The sequence below is a fragment of the Medicago truncatula genome, chromosome 8 (genome assembly GCF_003473485.1).
Source record: "Medicago truncatula cultivar Jemalong A17 chromosome 8, MtrunA17r5.0-ANR, whole genome shotgun sequence".
Taxonomy (NCBI): Eukaryota; Viridiplantae; Streptophyta; class Magnoliopsida; order Fabales; family Fabaceae; genus Medicago; species Medicago truncatula.
In genome coordinates, this window is record NC_053049.1 from 39,470,830 (window position 1) to 39,488,985 (window position 18,156).

Below are 18,156 nucleotides of genomic sequence, written 5' to 3' on the forward strand. Positions count from 1 at the left end.
ACGTAAGTAAACTGAATTTACATTAACCTAGATTGAACGTAAGTAAACTGAATTTACATTAACCTAGATTGAACCTAAGTAAACTGAATTTACATTAACCTAGATTGAACGTAAGTAAACTTAATTTACATTAACCTAGATTGAACGTAAGTAAACTGAATTTACACTAACCTCTTATATACATACGTAAATTAAATTTACATTAACCTAAATTGAACATAAGTAAACTTAATTTACATTAACCTAGATTGAATGTAAGTAAACTGAATTTTACACTAATTTAAATTGAACATAGGTAAACTTGAATTTACATTAACCTACATACGTAAACTACACTAACCCGTTTTATATACATACACGTAAACTTAATTTACACTAACCTCTCACTTAAAATCAAATTGACAGACATATCTCATACCAAAACAAACAATAAACAAATAGAAACTCATCGAAAATGAAATTCATGAAATTCACTAACCTTTATGAATATAGTACAGATCAATAACAAAGATTTTGATTCAGATATTGGTTGCACATCTATGGTGATTTGTGGATGAAAGGGGGTAAGGGTTCAGAATGATCATAAAAGATGGGTTTTTAAAAATTTACATGAAGAGGGCAATTTTGGTATTATTGTAAAATTTTAAATAAATTTGGGTGTAACTTGTTTTTTTTTGGGTGTGACTAGCACCAGTCTTAACTTTTTGATCCAATTTATATACTTTATATTGCATTGCTATTTATCTAGAGAGTTTTTATCAAGAATTGATCAAGAAAGAGTTTAAGCCAATTGAATTTCATATTGACCGAAAATCAAGGGAGGTAATGGGGTGTAATTAAGGAAGGTGTGGAGCAAATTAACCATCAGGATGTTTTCTTGAGACTATTTTCGCGGTATACATCAATTCCCTAAAAATATTTGAAGAATTGAGGATTGATCATGCCGATAATAAGGAAATGAATCAGACTAGTTTTGATGGTGAAGACTGAAGAGAGGCTCCTGCAGAAAAGGAAATGATTCAAACCAAAATTTATGGTGAATTAAGGAGGCATAATGGGAAGCGTTTTGTTCAAAGCCTCGAGGGGGCACTTCAAAATTAAGGGTGTGTTTGTTTCAAGTTTATCAAATTTATTCTTAGTAATAACATTCTTTGGAATATCTTGACAAAAAAAAAAAACATTCCTTGAAATATAAAGATGAGAATTTTATTCCAAGGTATTTAAGAAAAATATGTTTGGTTAACTTTATAATATTCCTATGAACCATAAAAATAAGGATTATAATAGGTAACTATATATGAGTTTGTTCCCATCTCCTTAGGAACTTTATTCCCACCATTTTTCTTGGAAATTTTTTTCTATTACGTAGAACATTTTATACCCGGGAATAAAATTTAGTAAACTTGTAACAAACATAGACATATATATTTCTTTCATTTTATTCTCGTGAATCAATAAATATAACTTGAAACAAACAAACCCTAAAAGATTCAATTTTTGAATCTTGTGGGCCGAGTAATGACAAAAGTAGGCTCTACAATTTTAATTGAGTGTGGGGGATAGGGTGTGGAAATTACTATATCAGGTTGAATTTATAACGTAAAGCAACATAATAAAACACATACAAGATAATGGATCAGCTAAGCTTAAATCTTCACATGTTCTATCTATGCAAACCCTGATTTCTTCGTTGGTTCTGGGATGATTCAATCTTTCTCGAATATCTTTGAAAGAACTGACTAAGGAAGTGTCTAATTCGATCGGTCCCTTCAAAGTATGTTGGTCAAATATCGAGAACATAATTCTCAAGTTGTCATCATTTTGGTGCTTCATTTGGGTGAACCGAATGCTTAAATCATAATCCGTCGATGGATGAAGATACTCAACATTGTCCACCCTTCTTGTTTCTCTGTAGTTGAGACGACCGTTAACTTGGTCTAGTTGGTCCTTCAAGTCCGACAGTGTGACATCAACATGAATTCTAAGCAGATTAGATTTTTCTTCATTGAAGTACAACAAATTTGGTGTTTACATCTACAAGATAAGTGTTCATGGTTTTATGGTTTGATTTGCAATTAAACCAAACACACCAATTTATAGAAGTTTACGCGTGTCGTGAAGTTAAATTGCTAGTGCAGTGTAGACCTCAATTTTTTTTTTTTTGGTATTTGATTGATTCATATTATATAGTCTAAAAAGTTCCAAACCATCCGCAACACAACTTTTTACACATTATGGCAACAATTCAGATTTTATAATTCGAAATAATTATGGAATAAGGTTTTGGAGTTGATGATATTTATGTTGGTTCGCCTCTTTGGGGTTTTGGAAATTTGAGCTTTCCATTTAGGCCTTGTCTATGTATGTGCGCGGGGGGAGCTCGAGCGGGATTCTTAATCATGCAATTTGAAATTCTTCATATTTTTGACCTTCTATTTTTCTCTATAGACTCAAGAGTCTAGAAATTGAATTTAGTCATGATTTTTTTTAAAGCATATTTCGGACGTTAAAATATGACTTTCTACATAAAATTTAATTTTTTCGATAAGGAACCGATTAATTATGGTACCGAAAAAAATTAAATTTTAAGTTTAATTTTTGAAGACACTTCTTTTTTTTTTTGAAGGAAAAATATATATATTTTTTACAGTAGCTGGAGTTTGAACCTCGAACTTGATAAGGATAATGCATTATATATCCAAGGGCCGGGGGGTTCGAACCCCGACACTCCACTATTTCACCTTTTAAGGTTAACATCTCTACTTGACAAACAAAAAAAAAAAAGAAATAATTAAAATCTTTCCATCGGAGTTTGGAAAACCCCGTCACCCACTACCCGTATAAGTATCTCAATTTATTCACACGGCTCAAACATTGCATTGTAGTCGCATCCAAAAATCAAACCCTAACCCTATTCCTATCATATTCCTCTAAGATCCCTCACGCTCATATCTTTCACCATACAATCCCTTCCTCTCTTCAAATCATCTTCCTCACGGTCAAACCCTCTCCCTTCCAACTACCCGATTCTTCTCTCAGAATCTCCTGAAATGTCTTCCGAGCATTTGAATCCGACTGTCGACAGAATCCGCGTTTTGCCCGACTCCGTTATCTGCCACATTCTCTCGTTTCTCCCTACCAAACAATCTGCCACCACTAGCATCCTCTCTAAGAGATGGAACCCATTGTGGCTCTCCGTCCTCACTCTTGACTTCGATGACCAAAACCTTAGAGAATTCGCCACTTTTAGACATTTTGTCTACTCAGTCATCAGGGGCGGATCTTAGTAGAGACCCATGGGTACCATGGCATCCCCTGGGTTTCCAATATATATCATATTAGGCATATTATTTTAGTAATGTTTCAGTTGTTGCAGCGGTAAGTTAGTCTTATAGTCCCCCCACGGTCGCGAGTTCGACACTCACGCCATATTTTTTGACATTTTTCTCTCGTATTTACATTTTTTATTCAAAAAAACCACTAGCAGGGGTTCGAACTTGCATCCATTTGGTGCTTTCAAACAATTTCAACCACTACGACAAGTGATTATTTTTATCTACTTCTTGAAACTGATTTATATATATTTGATGGTGGTTTGGCACCCCCAATAAATTCACTCAAGATCCGCCACTGTCAGTCATTACCTCGAGAAACAACACGCAGACCATCCAGTCGTTCCTCCTCAAATGTGATTTCTCTTCTGGCTTTGACCCGCATGATGTCAATAGATTTATTCATGCTGTTGTTCAACGTGGAGTTCAGTATCTCAACCTTGAAATGTCCCCTTTCAAACTTAGCTTTAAGTTACCTCTTTGTGTTTTCAGTTGCAGTAACCTCACTGCTCTCAAGTTGAAGGCGCTAACAATAGATTGTTCTTCCGATTTCAATTTTCCCTTACTCAAAACTCTTCATTTGGATACAATCTTATTTGATGGAGTTCATGATGGCTTTCTTAGGCTTCTCAATGGGTGTCCCATTTTAGAGGATTTGGAAGCAAAAGATTTATTGGTGCATTCTTCCTGCATGCTATATTAACTTACTCAAAGAGGTTAATGCAAATATTCTGAACTTAAGTTTGAGTATTCCATTTGATTGCATTCGTAATGCAAAATTTCTGTCATGGCTTTCTAACAAAGTGTTAAAAAACAAATATCGCTGATTTCTAATGTTTGTTTTTGTAACTCATGCAGTACTTTCAGAACTAATAAATACCAGGTTCCCACCTTTCTTAATTTAACCAACTTGAAGATTGTATTTCAACTGAGACCTAAATATTGGCCTGAGAAGTGGAAGGTTCTGTTTGGTAAAAATAAGCTATAAGTTAGCTGATAGCTGATAGCTGATGACAGATAGCTGATAGCTTATAGTTGAAAAGCTTGCTTATTAAAAATAATGTGTTTGGTAAAATTAGCTGTTGAAGTGGCTGAGAAGTATAAAATGACATAAAAGAACATGTTTTTTAATATACATATAGACACACACATTTTTTTTGTAATGTATTTATTTTTTAATATTTTTAATTATAGTTAAATATGTTTTTGGTCCCTATAAATATTCAAACTTTTGGTCTTAATCTCCATAAAAAAATTCTTCGACCTTTAATCCTAAAAAAAAATTCACCGACAATTTTGATCTCTGCTTTATAAATCCCAAAAATAAGAGATAGGTGGAAACAAAATGTGAGCTAGAATATATAAAATTTTACAACGTACAATAGACTAGTTACTTTTTCCTTTAAAAAAAAAATAGGCTAGTTATTTTTTGTGTGGTGTACGGTAGGTTAGTTATAGCAAAATATAAAACATTTCCTTAAAAAAATACATACATATATATATATAAAGTGATCCTTAAAAAATCAACGTGACATTTTTTTAAGGAAAAAATTAGGGCGGTTATAAAGATGAACATGGGTAGTTGTTTAATTAAAAAAATAATTAATTTAAATTAATAAGGTTAAAGTTGGAAGAAAATATAAAAAGCTATCAGCTATAAGCTAAAAAGCTACTTGAAATAGCTTTTCAAAAAACGCTAAAAAGCTTGTTACCAAACACGCCACGTTTTCATCTAACGAGCTTATAAGTTAGCTTTATTGTGTTACCAAATAGAAGTGCTCCAACATTGTCCTAAGCTTCAAAATCTTACCATTCATGAGGTCTTATTTGTAGATGCTAAAATGATGATAATTTATTTAAATTTACTTCCTTAATTTTGATTTCTTTTTCTAAGAAAATTGTTTGATGTTGACAGGGTTCTCGTGATGGGAATGGAATTAAAGATATTGATTGGATGGATCAACCGATTGTTCCAGAATGTCTTTCATCTCAACTTAAAACGTGTTCCCTTATAGGTTATAAAGGCATGAATTGCGACTTTCACTTTGCAAAGTATATTTTAAAGAATGCAAAAGAATTGCAGACCATGACAATCAATGCCTCTCCTGTGGATATAAATATAAAGCTCCAAATGCTAATCAAGTTATCTTTGTGTTGTGTCCAAGGGGATCAACTACATGTAAAATTTCATTTCATTGATTAAGGTTAGGGCATGCTTATTTTAGTTTCTACTTCCTACCACCATAATAGCATTGGATGTTTTGAAATACATGAACTATGTATCATTACGTCCTTTATTTTAGATATTTTGATTCTATCTCCTTCCAACCTTTGTGAAATTTCTTTTCTTTCCGACAAGTAACAGTTGTTTCTGTTTTGAATTACAATGATGTTTATTACTCTTTGGAAGTTGTTCACTAAATATCGATACGATGCATAACTGTGATGCACAAAGGTTGTAAATTCTGATTTTTGTCAATTATGTTTTTTCTCTATCCCACACAAGGGCATAGGCTGTGCTTTGAATGCATGACAATAGATTAAATAACTAGTTCTACTTCTATGGCTCTTTGCTAATGCTATAAAAGTAACTTTTAGTTGTCTTTTGACTTTTGACCTAATCAAGGTTTGCAAGAACATTGATCATGTAGATTAATTAACTCAATTATTTCTCTAAAACAAATTAAATCAATTATTAACATTATTTTGCCCTACTCTACCAATCTGATTTCTGAATAGAATCTTAAGATATGCAGTTCGAACTTGTTTATGTTTAAGTGATTTTGCAATTTTGCTCTGCCTTATAATTGCCACGTTCGTAATGTGTTTTAGGTTTGTAGCATCTAGGTTTTGAGTATTTTGTGGGGTGGAATCTAGGGTGAGGGGCCAATTAAATCCCTCACCGGTGGACGACTACTAAGAGACGTGAGATTAATCAAATTAGACATATCATGTCGTACACCGTCTACACTAGATCACATATATCTTCTTCTCTCACTTTTAAAATCATGGTTCTAGGGTCAGGTTATTTCCACAACCATTGTCAGGGGGTCAAAAATTGATGTGAGCTTATATAATTAATGATTTAGTTCAGTTAAAATTAAAATGAGAGCTTATATAATTTCCACACTGTATGGTACTATTATCTTAACCTATACCTCTCCAATGGTGATTCAATTCAATGGAGGATATTTGAAATTTCTAATTCTAAAATCTCCCAATAACTATCGTCTAACGAATGTTGAGACGTTGTACTGGTTTTCCAACCAAGTAGTCACAATTGAGTGAGAGGGTCAAAGTTCAACTACTGCCAACATAAATCCTCATATCTTCACCTACATAATAATAAATGTTAACTGCTCTTGTTAGGGCAACTGCAATTGCTGCCAACATAACTCCTAATATTCACCAATTAAATTCTTTCTCATAAACTTTACAAGAGCCCTCAAGAAATTGCACTACTGAAGCACCTTGCAGTAAAATCTGAAAAGTTTCTTCCATTGAATCACAACATGTACGTGAGAAGGAGGGTAGAAGTGGGGTCCGTGATACAGTGTCAGAATTGTATATGCTCTCATTTTTATTTTTAGCAGATTTAGATCATTAATTAAATCTAACGGTCTTATTTTTTTGGTCCACCGGTGAGGGATTTGATTGATCCCTCATCCTAGAATCCACCATTTTGTGGACTTGGTTGTTTTATATTTAAAATTTGTGACTTTGTGTCCTTTATGTTTAAGCTTTGTCACTATAGTTTCTTTTATGTTTAATGTTTTGAGACTTTTGAGTCGTTTATGTTTAAGATTTGAGACTTGATTGTTTATATTTGTGTTAAAGATTTCAAATTTTAAATAGTTTATGCACTTTATAGTATATATTTAATATAATATGTGAGTATAATCCATTGATTTTGATTGCGATATTCGATTTTACGATCTTGCTATGCACTTTCGTTTTTGATTTTGACAACCTTGTAACATGTTTATTATGGACTGGAGTAGTGAGCGTGCTTGCAATGGGAAATGGGTTAGTATGATCTTAGTTTGTTATATAGTGTTAGAGTCAAGTTCCATATCACTAGCAACTTCTTTCACTCTCACATAACGTGACATTGCCACATGCAAGGGCCGAAATTTAAATCCGGAATCCCCCACTTGCTCGCTTTAATAGGAGAATTTTTATCGACTAAACTATTTAACCAAAATATATACATATACATAGGGGTAGGATCCTAACTCCCACACACATATAGACATACATATATGTAGAGTCATACGACAATATGATGATTGTTGTGAAAATTGTGGTTTATAATCATTAGATTGAAAATTGCAGCAACAAAGATTATTGAAAACTGCATAAGAAATTGCAACAAACACAAACAAACATAGTAGAGAATTTGGATATGGTTTTCCTCTAATTTTTTTTTGAATCTGATTGATTTTTTTAATTGTATATTTAGATGATCCGATCACCCAAATCATAAACCAAAGCGTATATCATCAGTTTAGTCTGGTTTGTTTCTACTTCAAAAAATTGATGAAAATTGAATCAAATTGAACCATGTAGATTTTGTAGGTTTGAATATATATTCTATTAAATTTTTTTCATCAATTTCTAGAGATATCAGCACGGAACAGAAAGTAAAGTTTTATAAAAGTTTGAAATATCTGTTACAGGCATTATGTATGTCAACCTCAAAACTGGATACATGTGGCTTTTTTTTAATCCATTTCAGACCAATTGATTCACTTTTATGCGCCCTTTTTTTTTTTGGAATTAAAAACTGGGCATTTGGTTTTGATTTAAGGACATCATCATCACTAGTCTCTTTGAATTTTTTTTACCTTTTCAATTAATGGAACAATAAATAATCTGAAACTCTTGATATTATAACACACGTCCTTACGAACGTCTATTAAAAGAGATGGAAATCATATTGAATAGTAGTATTATAATTTCTTGATGTGTATTATTATATGAATATGATCATGCACATTTCACAAACACAACATAGCACAAGGTGCACCAATATTACACCAACACGTTTATTTCCTCAAAATAACCATGTGGGACAATGATTATGTGGAAGTGGATTTTTCAAATAGCTTTCAGCATTGTTATAATTGTTGGTCGTTTCAAAAAAGTGTTTATTATTGGGTTAATTAATTATTTAAATTGACCCTCGACTATACATAAAGTTTGAAAAATAACTATGTTAAAAAAATCACAGATTCTTAGGGCAGTTTTAACTGACGAGTTTGTATGGGCCGGCAAAATTCAATGCATCAACGAAAAAATATAAAAGTAATAAAAAATTATATTTACTCGTTTCGATACTTTTAATTTTAAATATTGAACATATAACTATTTATAAACATATCATACGTAATTTATTTAAAATTGTTTTACTCGCCGTTTTAGATTGTGATGTTTGCATTAAAATATTTACATTTCATTTGTGTGCGGGACATTATTTAGATCTATTAAAAATATTATATTATTTATAAGAAATTTTATAGAAGTATTTTATGGTACTTGTTTTTATTTAAAAAAAGATAATTTTTAATACGGGCCAGCGTGTGTACGGCCGGGCTCAGGTAGTTTATTCAAACCCATATTTTAATAGGGTTTTTTTTGGCTTGGCCCCATAAAGCCCAAAGCCCATTAGGGCCGGCCCAAAATGGCCCAGGTAGCCCGTTTTGACAACTCTACAGATTCTAGATTTGTAATTTGAGATTCTTCATATTTTTTACCTTCTATTTTTTTTTGGTAGACATAGAGTCCAGAAAAGTGATCTAGAAATTGATTTTTTTCATAATTTTTTTAATGCATGTTTAGGACGTTAAAATATGACTTTTAACATGAAATTATAATTTTTTGATTAGCAAAATTTTGACCTAGATATTAAATTTTAAGTTTGGTTTTTGCGGAGACTTCTACAAAAATATAGAGAGAATTTGCAAAGTCCCATACCATTTTTTAACTATGACTCAGTTTATTTTAATTTTTCTACTAAAACGTACAAATTTGCAATTTTGCTTCGTGTGGCTATATACTCATGGGTAAAATTTTACTCGCTAATTTTTCTAGCAAGTTTAAAATATCATAATAACATCCACCATAAAAAATTTCATGCATGTTTATGAATGTTTATAACATGTTTTATTATATATGCTTTAAAAAAAATCATGTTTTATTATATAATTCTCATAATTAATATTACATAATATGAAAATATATAATTGCAGAGAAATGAAGGGCTCTACTAATATTTTATTTATATTGTGGTTTGGTGGTGTATTGTTTGAAACTTGTTCGTCGAGGCTTTTCTACCGATGTATATGCTCCCTTTGCAGCCCTAATAATTAAACATAAACAATAATAAAAAAGTGTTAACAAATAAGTTAACTTTATAAAATGTTTGTATTAGAAAGCAAATCAGTCAAATATTGAAAACAATTTAAGGTTGTACCTTCAAGGGTATCTGCAGCTTCCATAACCTATACCCACATAAAAAAGAGAAGGTTATTGATCATAATATAATTAATCAACAATACAATGTCTACTATATTTTAAGATTTTATAGAAAAATTATCAGACCAAAACAATATTTTATGATTTTATAGGAAATAAAAAGTTAATCTTCGGTAAAAAGATAAAAAATAATAATTAAGAAATAAATGAATAGGGCATTTTGTTCGTACTGGGATCAGTTACGGCAATGGTTGCAAGGCCACCAAAATTACAGGCACTAGGGTTTTGGCCTTTGCTTTGATAGAAGCTATCAAAAGCATATGAAGCATGACTTTGAAGTGTGTTTGGATTAAAGCAGCTTCCACCAGGCTGAATAGGTCCACAATCAGCTCCATTTGAACATGCATAATTTAAAGCATTTTGCAGTGCTGGGCCAGTAGCACTACTCCTAACCTGGCACCATGTTTTTGATTCTACAATCATCACATTCATCAAAATCATGGCTATGAAAATAGTTAACATTATCATAACAGAATGCAACTTTGGTGACGCCATTGAAGAAATCAAAGGTTTGTTAAATTATTATGAGGTGATTTTGCTATCTCTATTTGAATTCTGTTTTGCTCTCTTTCTCATACATATGTATAAATAGAACCTGGGTGAGCACTTGGATTTGGTATTAAACTATAAAATACAAAAAAATGTATTAAAAAATAAAATAATTAATACTTCATCCGTTTCAAAATACATGTCCAATTTTTGCAATGTGCACTATTCACTTGACATACTTTGACCATACTTTTTAACTAATGTATAAATACAGATATTAACATGTAAGATGTTGTTTAATTTGTCTCGACAAATATTTTTTAAATATTAAATTTTTATAATTTTTTTACTTTAGATAATTAAAGATATTAATGGTCAAAATTGTACGTTGACATATGTGAAATGATTAACTTGGACATGTATTTTGAAATCGAGAAAGTATTGTTTAATATTTTCACACCGATATGATATGTTTGAATGAAAACTATTTTTATATCAATTAGATCCATCCTTAGCATTGATGGGAGTCAAATTTTCTGGTGGAAAATGGCAATGAAGTACATAGTTTTGAAGAGAGTCAAATTGTATGGTGGAAAATGGTATAATAAAGTACATAGTTTTGAATATTGTCTTTCTATTAGGATTTTAAATATTAACTTTTTTGTTTTTCTACATTCTTTCTATTAATGATAGTCATATCTAAGACTAATTTTCTTTAGGAATAGTTGACCCAACATTTTTCATTTGGTTTAAAGCTAATTTATAATTTAAGTAATATATAAGATCTTTAAAAATAAAGTTAAAATTGTCTGACAATTTTTTATTTTCTTCTAACTTAAAAAAGATGTGTTGACTTTTTTACTAAGTTAGGGGACATCGACCTGACCCAACAACCACATCATCATCTCGAAAAGGGAATTGCAACAAAGGTTAAACAAAAATGGTATAAAAACCGTAAGTGTGTGTTTGGATGGGGTAATTGAGGAATTTTGAATTTTAGGTAATTCAAATCATTCAATTAAATTGATTTCATTTTTAAATATTATTGTTTGGATACAGTAATAAAAAAAATTCATTGTCATCATTTTTGGGCAATTTTTATAAATTTTATTTTTTAGCAAAATTTGTAAATTGAAATTAGGGGTCAATTTGCAAATTTCAAAAATTTCGAGAGTCAAATTATAATTTTTGGAAATTTTGAGGGGTTAATTTAAAATTTTTTAGAAATTTATTTGGGTCAAATTGAAAATTTTGAGAACCAAAATGCAAAATTTAAAAATTTTTAATAATGAAGAATTATGAAATTCTTAACCTTTAGGTGTCATTTGTAATTCTTTGAATTTAACTTGAACAAAATACTTCATAAATTTCTATCATTTTAAAAACTCTTGGAATTATTATCCAAACAGTAAAATTCACCTCAAAGTATTTGAATTTCCTCAAAATATTACATTACCTCGTAACATTCCCATCCAGCACACTCTAAATGAATGGAAATCCAGTAAATAAACCAAAATGACAGCAGACTAATACAGGTCCAGAGTTCAACAAACCAACAAAGGTAGTAAATCCTCAATTAGTACGAGTACGAGAGTTATTCTAGATATGTTTGGTTGATAAGTAATTTTGTGACCTTGTTTTGTAAATGTTGAATTTTAATAAGTTATATCTATGAAAGTACATTTCTCTCATATAGTTTAGAAATTACTTGACTTCCTTTAGACTAGAGACAATTTTATTTTGTACAAAATAAAGGACTTGTCACTTAAAAAACGTGTCTGAAAATTGTGCATGCTTAAGAATTGGGTGATTCTATATCACATGTATATCTTTCTTATTCATGCCCTAATTAATTACTTTTCTTTTGAACAAGCCAAAATGGAATTATATCCCGAACAGGGCAGTCCCAAACATACAAGGTGTACCTTAGAGACTACATCAGAAACCAAGAGTTACAACGGTTACAAACAAGACACAGCAGAAAAATATCAGCCAATACTCAAACAAACAAGAGGGTTTGATCACCACTGCTGAATTCCAAAAACAAAGGTAGCTTTTTTAGCTTTTAGCCAACCTAAAGACAATGTCTTAATCTTTTCTAATAAACAAGGGATGGGGGCAACAACCCAGACACATAGAAACCATATAAGTTGCATAAAAGAACGTCTAGCAACACCACCACCTGTCAAATGAGTAAACTGAAAAAAATGATCGGAAATATTATCTGCGTCCACCCCATAGCAACCAATCCAATCCTGCACCAAATGCCACAGAGAACCAAAAATATTACACAATAAAAAGAGATGTTGTGCCGTTTCAGGATGACCACAACCAGCAACACACGAGGACATGTCGGGCGACAACACCCGTCTTGCAATCAAATTTGTCTTTGTTGGTAAACGATCACGGATGAGCCTCCACGCGAAAACGAAAACCTTCAAGAGAACCTGTTTGTGCCACACCAAATCCAGAGCATAGTCTACAACCTCCTTAATTAATTACTTTGATGTATGAGCTTTGTTCAATGAATTTGAATATTTTGATCTCCTTCACATTTTGTCCAATTTTATTATTTCCTAAGTTGAATTTAAAATTTATGCAAATACATGAGTTTTCGATTTGGTTATACACCAACTCTTTCGAGGTTTTATTAGATTTGATGTTGAAGTTTTAACCGATTAATGATCATTTAGGAATATTGTTATCTCAAGGCAAGGTAATTGTGAACGAACAATAACTCTTTAAGGAAGGAAACTCATAACCTAGGTTCTTTTTCACATTTTCATGATTTCTAAAAGTGTCGTATTCTTCAAAAGTTTTTAATAGTCTTGGTATTGAGAACCTCAAGTAGAGAGGGGTAGCACTATCACTATCCTTGTCCCATGTTTCATCTTCGACAACTCCTTTTACGAAAATTTTAAGCATAGTTCAAAGATGAATAATTTGACTCCTATTTATAGATAGAAAATGGGTTGACTACAATATGGAGCCCTGAAGCTGCAAGCATGCCAAACAAGAGAGATAAATATGGACTATTCTCACACCACCCTTCATTTTGAACTGTCAGTGAATTGAAAAATAATTACAGACATAAATATGGTAAACCTGAAGTTTGTGTTTTGCAACATAAGTGATAATTTATGTTTATCTAGCTAGTTGCAACTACAAAGTCGTCTGAGACGTAAACTATATGGTAAAAAGTTTTTACTAGTGTTAGATGATAGTGTAAAATGGATTGAGTTGACATATTTGATAAAAGTTAGCACATTGGGAAGCAAGATCATGGCGACAAAATGCAGCAATTCAATTGCATTGATGATGGGCATTGTTCCGTCCTATGTTTTAAAAAGCCTTTCTATAGAAAATTGCTAATCTCTGTTTGAGAAATGGGTATTCAAGGAAGACGAAGAAGACAAACCTCCAAATCTAGTTCAAAGTACATGATTTGGTGCATGATATATCTTGCTCTCTATGTTGCAAAAGAGGAGTTTGTAGCAGTTAAATCCCATTTTCTTAGATTACCTGAGCAAGTAAAGCATTTATCAATTGTTGAAAATGTTTCAATTTCCCATTCTTTGTTCCCCAAGTCAAGGAGTGTGAGAACTATATTGTTTTCCGTTAAAGGAGTGAGTCTTGATAGTGAAACTTTTTTAAATACATGCAAGTTTTAGATTTAAGAAATTCTATGTTTGAGACTCTACTTAATTGATCAATTGCTAAATTAGAATACTTATGTGGAAGTTTGTTTACTCAATGGATGCATGGATTGGATATTGAAACACTGCCTAAATGGTTAGGCAAGCTGATCAGCCTTTGAGAATTATGTATAACCACAAAACAATCAGTTATGTCGCTAAATAAATTTACAAACTTCAAGCATCTTCGAAAATTGGGTTTTCATGATTGTGACAATTTGAACCTTTTCTTGAGTGGGAAACAACAACTTCCTTCTCTTGAAACATTGAATGTTAAATCATGCGGAAGTTTGGAGTCCTTCCTCTTTATATTTTCTCTAAATTACGTACTCTAATAGTTTTTTAATTACCGTAATATGTTAAACTTGTATTTGAAGAACGAAAGTCCACAAGGGAAATACATCCCTCTATAATGATCATAAAAAAGAACGAAAAATCGAGGTTTGTAGCTTATTTGCACACCGATTAATCTTGTGGATGACATGATTAACCTCACTACTCCATTCCTTCTACAAGAGATAGAGCTTCACGAAGAGGCATTCGTTTTCCTTCAAAAAAAGTGCCCGTATTAATTTAGATATTATGTTAGGACGGTTGCATTTTCATTTAATATCAAATAGGACGGTTGCATTTTCATTTTCCTTCATCGCATTTCATTTAATAATTATTAATTCTGTCGATGCACATTGATGTGTTATAAAATCACATAGGACGGTTGCATTTTCCTCAATAAGAATTACGTATATAACTCCAGCATCCTTTTTCTCAAAGCATGCAATGCATTATGCATTACATTTTGAGTAAATTAACTATTTATATCAAAATTGGCGTTGAATGTGAGTATACTATGCTTTTATTTAATAATAAGTAATACTGTACCAAAAAATAAAATAAAATAATAAGTAATATTTTTGATTTTTTAGAGGCATTAATACGTTTGATAGAAAGTATTAATACATGTTGATGCGTGTAAAATCAAATTTTTTTTTGTTTGAAAGAATCAACTTTGATTTTGTTTTCCTTATAATTTACTAATAAGAGTTTTATTAGTTTTTGTTTTTTTTTGGAAAACTATTAGCAATATTCTTTTTTCTCAAAACATTTATACTAAAATTGGCGTGGATGTGATTATAAATGTTTTTTAATGTCTTTCTTTTTACGTTATAAATATCGATCTTGCTCACAAATGCTGTATCATAGGAATACTAGTCATCTTCATCTTCATTTGTAGAGGCTGAAGGATATATCAAACAAGACTTCAATGGCTAAAATTTTATATCTCAAGGATACCATTATTTTCGTCCTCGCTCTGGCTTTTGTAATCAAGATTGTTTCTGTGAGTTTTCTCTTTGTTTCCTTGCTTCATATTCGTCACCCTTACATGTATAAAAACAAAATGATTAGATTAGACATTAAATTTCAATTTTTTTTTGAAGTAGAATTTTCTGTTAAATTGTTTGTTTGTTTGTTTGTTTGTTTGCTACAGTGATGAAGATCACTTAAAAAACAATTATAAAACTAGTGATACTAGACTGCATTTACGTACAGTCACCCTTTTGAGTTTTGATTTAATCTGATGCTTGATTAATTCTGTTTACTGATTATTTTTTGGTGAAATAAAAATCCACAGGCTGGTGGTGAGAGATCACTTCGTCCAAACGGTAATAGTTAAAACATTATTATTAATTTTTTTTAATAAAATTCCAAACTCTTCGCATCTTATAATTAAAGGAAAACCTGACAAAATATTAATAATATGATTTAATTACATTTTGCAGAATGTGGTCATGCTTGTGATCATCGATGTTCAAAGACTTCTCACAAGAAGCCGTGTTTGTTCTTCTGCAAAAAGTGTTGTGCAAAATGTTTGTGTGTTCCATCTGGAACTTATGGCAACAAACAAGAATGTCCGTGCTATAACAACTGGAAAACTAAGGAAGGAAAACCGAAGTGCCCCTAATTCATGATTTTTTGCTCCCACACGGCTCGTTTGTGAGCCGTGAGGGGTTGCCTCTTTCGTTTTTTTCGTGTTTACTCCTCTGATTTGGACTCAAGTATTGCTTGTGCTCATTGTATCTCCGTTGTTCAGCTTGATTTTTTTATTATTAACAATATTTTTTGCTATTCAAAAAACAAAAGTAATGGGAAAACTAATGAAGGATAACCAAAGTATCTCTAATTGAAGTTGCTTTAATATTGCATACTCTTTTCATTTTATTTTTTTCACAAAAAATTAGCGTACTCTTGATCATGCAACTGAATTTGTAGCAATTTTTCTAGCTTATCACGAGTTATCTATGCAACTTTTGATATAAAAAGACAATGAATAATGATAGCCATCTTTATCAAAGAAATAATAGCAATGTCAACTATGGATGCCCAAGTTGATTACTAGGTCTAGCAATATCATCTAAGACATTAGAGAATATTAGAGAAGAAGACTTGATTTCTGAAGATTTGGTTTTTGTCATGAAACATTACAAAATTCTTTTAAAATTGGACAAATTAAAATCGTATGGTTAAAGGAGGTCCTCAACAGTTAAAATTAGATTATCAACAAAGCGCATGTGAGAAATAAAAGGACATATATGTCCATCTTTCCACTTTAAAGGATTTCAATTCCACATCGCCACCACTTCCTCTATACTATGTTCAAACCTTTTGAAACATAAAATAAAGGTTTAATTGCACTTTTGGATCCCTATCTTTCCAAAAGTTGCGGTTATGACCCTCTAACTAATTTAAATACAAAAGAGCCCCATATGTTTTGATTCTTTGACAGTTTTGGACCCCCAATCCATTTGTTGACTTGTCGTTGCTGACGTGGCACCCACATCCCATTAGTGAGGTGCCACGTGTATTATTATTTTTTTTCTTTCTTTTTTTAATTCATCCATGCTCACACAAAAATTCATCGCAACAAAAATTCCCAAAATGTTCACACCGTAACAACTTTCAATAACAGGTTCGTTCCTTTTCCTTCAAACTCACCGCAACCACAATCCCAATTCTCTCTCTACTTCACGTTAGGGACTCTCTCTCTCTCTCTATATATATATATATATATATATATATATATATATATATATCTATCTATCTATCTAGGGTTTAGTTCAATTCACTTAATTTCTCAATTCAATTGTGACTTTCTTCTTGTTCAGAGAGAATGGATCAAGCAAGATCGAACAACAACAACAACAACAACATCGATGAGAATGTAGGAATTCCAGACGATTTACGTTGCAAGAGATCATACGGGGAGCAATGGAGATGCACAACCATGTCGATGCCAGATAAACCGTTTGCGAGAAGCATTACATTCAAGCGAAGAAAAGAGTAGCCAATTCCGCCATGAGAGCTAATCTCAAGAAATCTAAGCCTGATTCTGATGTTAATTTGGAGAGTAAGAGTGATGATTTTGATGCTCCGCTTTCGACTGCGATTAATAGTAATCATCGTTCTTCCACTTCCTCTGGAAAGAAGTTGTTTGATAAGGTTTCTAAGAATCAGTTTCGGTATACTCCTGAGGGCGTTCTTGGTTCTTCTTCTGGTAATAATGTTTCCAAGCCTGGTGATGGTGGTGATGTTTCGCCTGATGAGGATGTTGTTCTGTTTGAAGAAAATTGGGTCTCGAATGATTCGCAGCATGCTTCTGGTGACGATTCTGCTGGGAAAATGACAGGCAGAAGCATGGATGAATTAAAAAAAGAAAGAAAAAAAATAACAGGATGAATTAAAAAAAAGAAAGAAAAAAATAATAATACACGTGACACCTCACTAATGGCATGTGGGTGCCACGTCAGCAACGACAAGTCAACATATGGACTGGATGTGGGTGCCACGTCAGCAACGATCAGTAAATTTTGTTTATTTAATTTAATAAAATAAAAACCAAAATTAAAACCGGCACGTTCTCTTTCTGTGTTTTTTTTTTCTTTTTCTTTTTACTTTTCTCTTTGAACGTGTCTTTCTGATCAATTCTTCATACCAAAAGTAGTACCTTTATTTTCAAAATTAAATACAAAAACAAAAAAGTTGGGAAACCCTTGCGAAGGATGTACACAACACAACTGTAGTTGCAGAAGAAAAAATCCAACACGAGA

The 18,156-nt window shown here is 31.7% G+C and overlaps 2 protein-coding genes and 1 pseudogene across 2 annotated transcripts; 2 read left to right on the top strand and 1 right to left on the bottom strand.

Moving 5' to 3' along the window:
- Positions 1-9,809: 9,809 nt before the first annotated feature.
- Positions 9,810-10,364, bottom strand: LOC11417983 (PLASMODESMATA CALLOSE-BINDING PROTEIN 3). The gene is made up of 2 exons (XM_003629637.1): positions 10,040-10,364; positions 9,810-9,835 (listed from the first exon to the last, which is right to left on the bottom strand). The coding sequence occupies exons 1-2, from the start codon at positions 10,362-10,364 to the stop codon at positions 9,810-9,812; spliced, it is 351 nt and encodes a 116-aa protein (XP_003629685.1).
- Positions 10,365-15,273: 4,909 nt separating this feature from the next.
- On the top strand, positions 15,274-16,137 carry LOC11426572 (gibberellin-regulated protein 12). Its single transcript, XM_003629640.3, has 3 exons — positions 15,274-15,389; positions 15,684-15,714; positions 15,832-16,137. Exons 1-3 carry the CDS (start codon positions 15,315-15,317, stop codon positions 16,011-16,013), a joined length of 288 nt encoding a protein of 95 aa, XP_003629688.1. The 5' UTR covers positions 15,274-15,314; the 3' UTR covers positions 16,014-16,137.
- An 834-nt stretch (positions 16,138-16,971) lies between these two features.
- On the top strand, positions 16,972-17,752 carry LOC112417561 (growth-regulating factor 5-like; annotated as a pseudogene).
- Positions 17,753-18,156: the final 404 nt, after the last annotated feature.

Excerpts from the sequence above, each read along its gene's own strand:
- LOC11426572 (XM_003629640.3), top strand. The coding sequence starts at position 15,315 with ATGGCTAAAATTTTATATCTCAAGGATACCATTATTTTCGTCCTCGCT. Across the intron at positions 15,390-15,683 it reads TTGTAATCAAGATTGTTTCT|GCTGGTGGTGAGAGATCACT; the intron begins GTGAGTTTTCTC and ends AAAAATCCACAG. Across the intron at positions 15,715-15,831 it reads GAGATCACTTCGTCCAAACG|AATGTGGTCATGCTTGTGAT; the intron begins GTAATAGTTAAA and ends TACATTTTGCAG.
- LOC11417983 (XM_003629637.1), bottom strand. The coding sequence starts at position 10,364 with ATGGCGTCACCAAAGTTGCATTCTGTTATGATAATGTTAACTATTTTC. Across the intron at positions 9,836-10,039 it reads CATTGCCGTAACTGATCCCA|GTTATGGAAGCTGCAGATAC; the intron begins GTACGAACAAAA and ends ATGTGGGTATAG.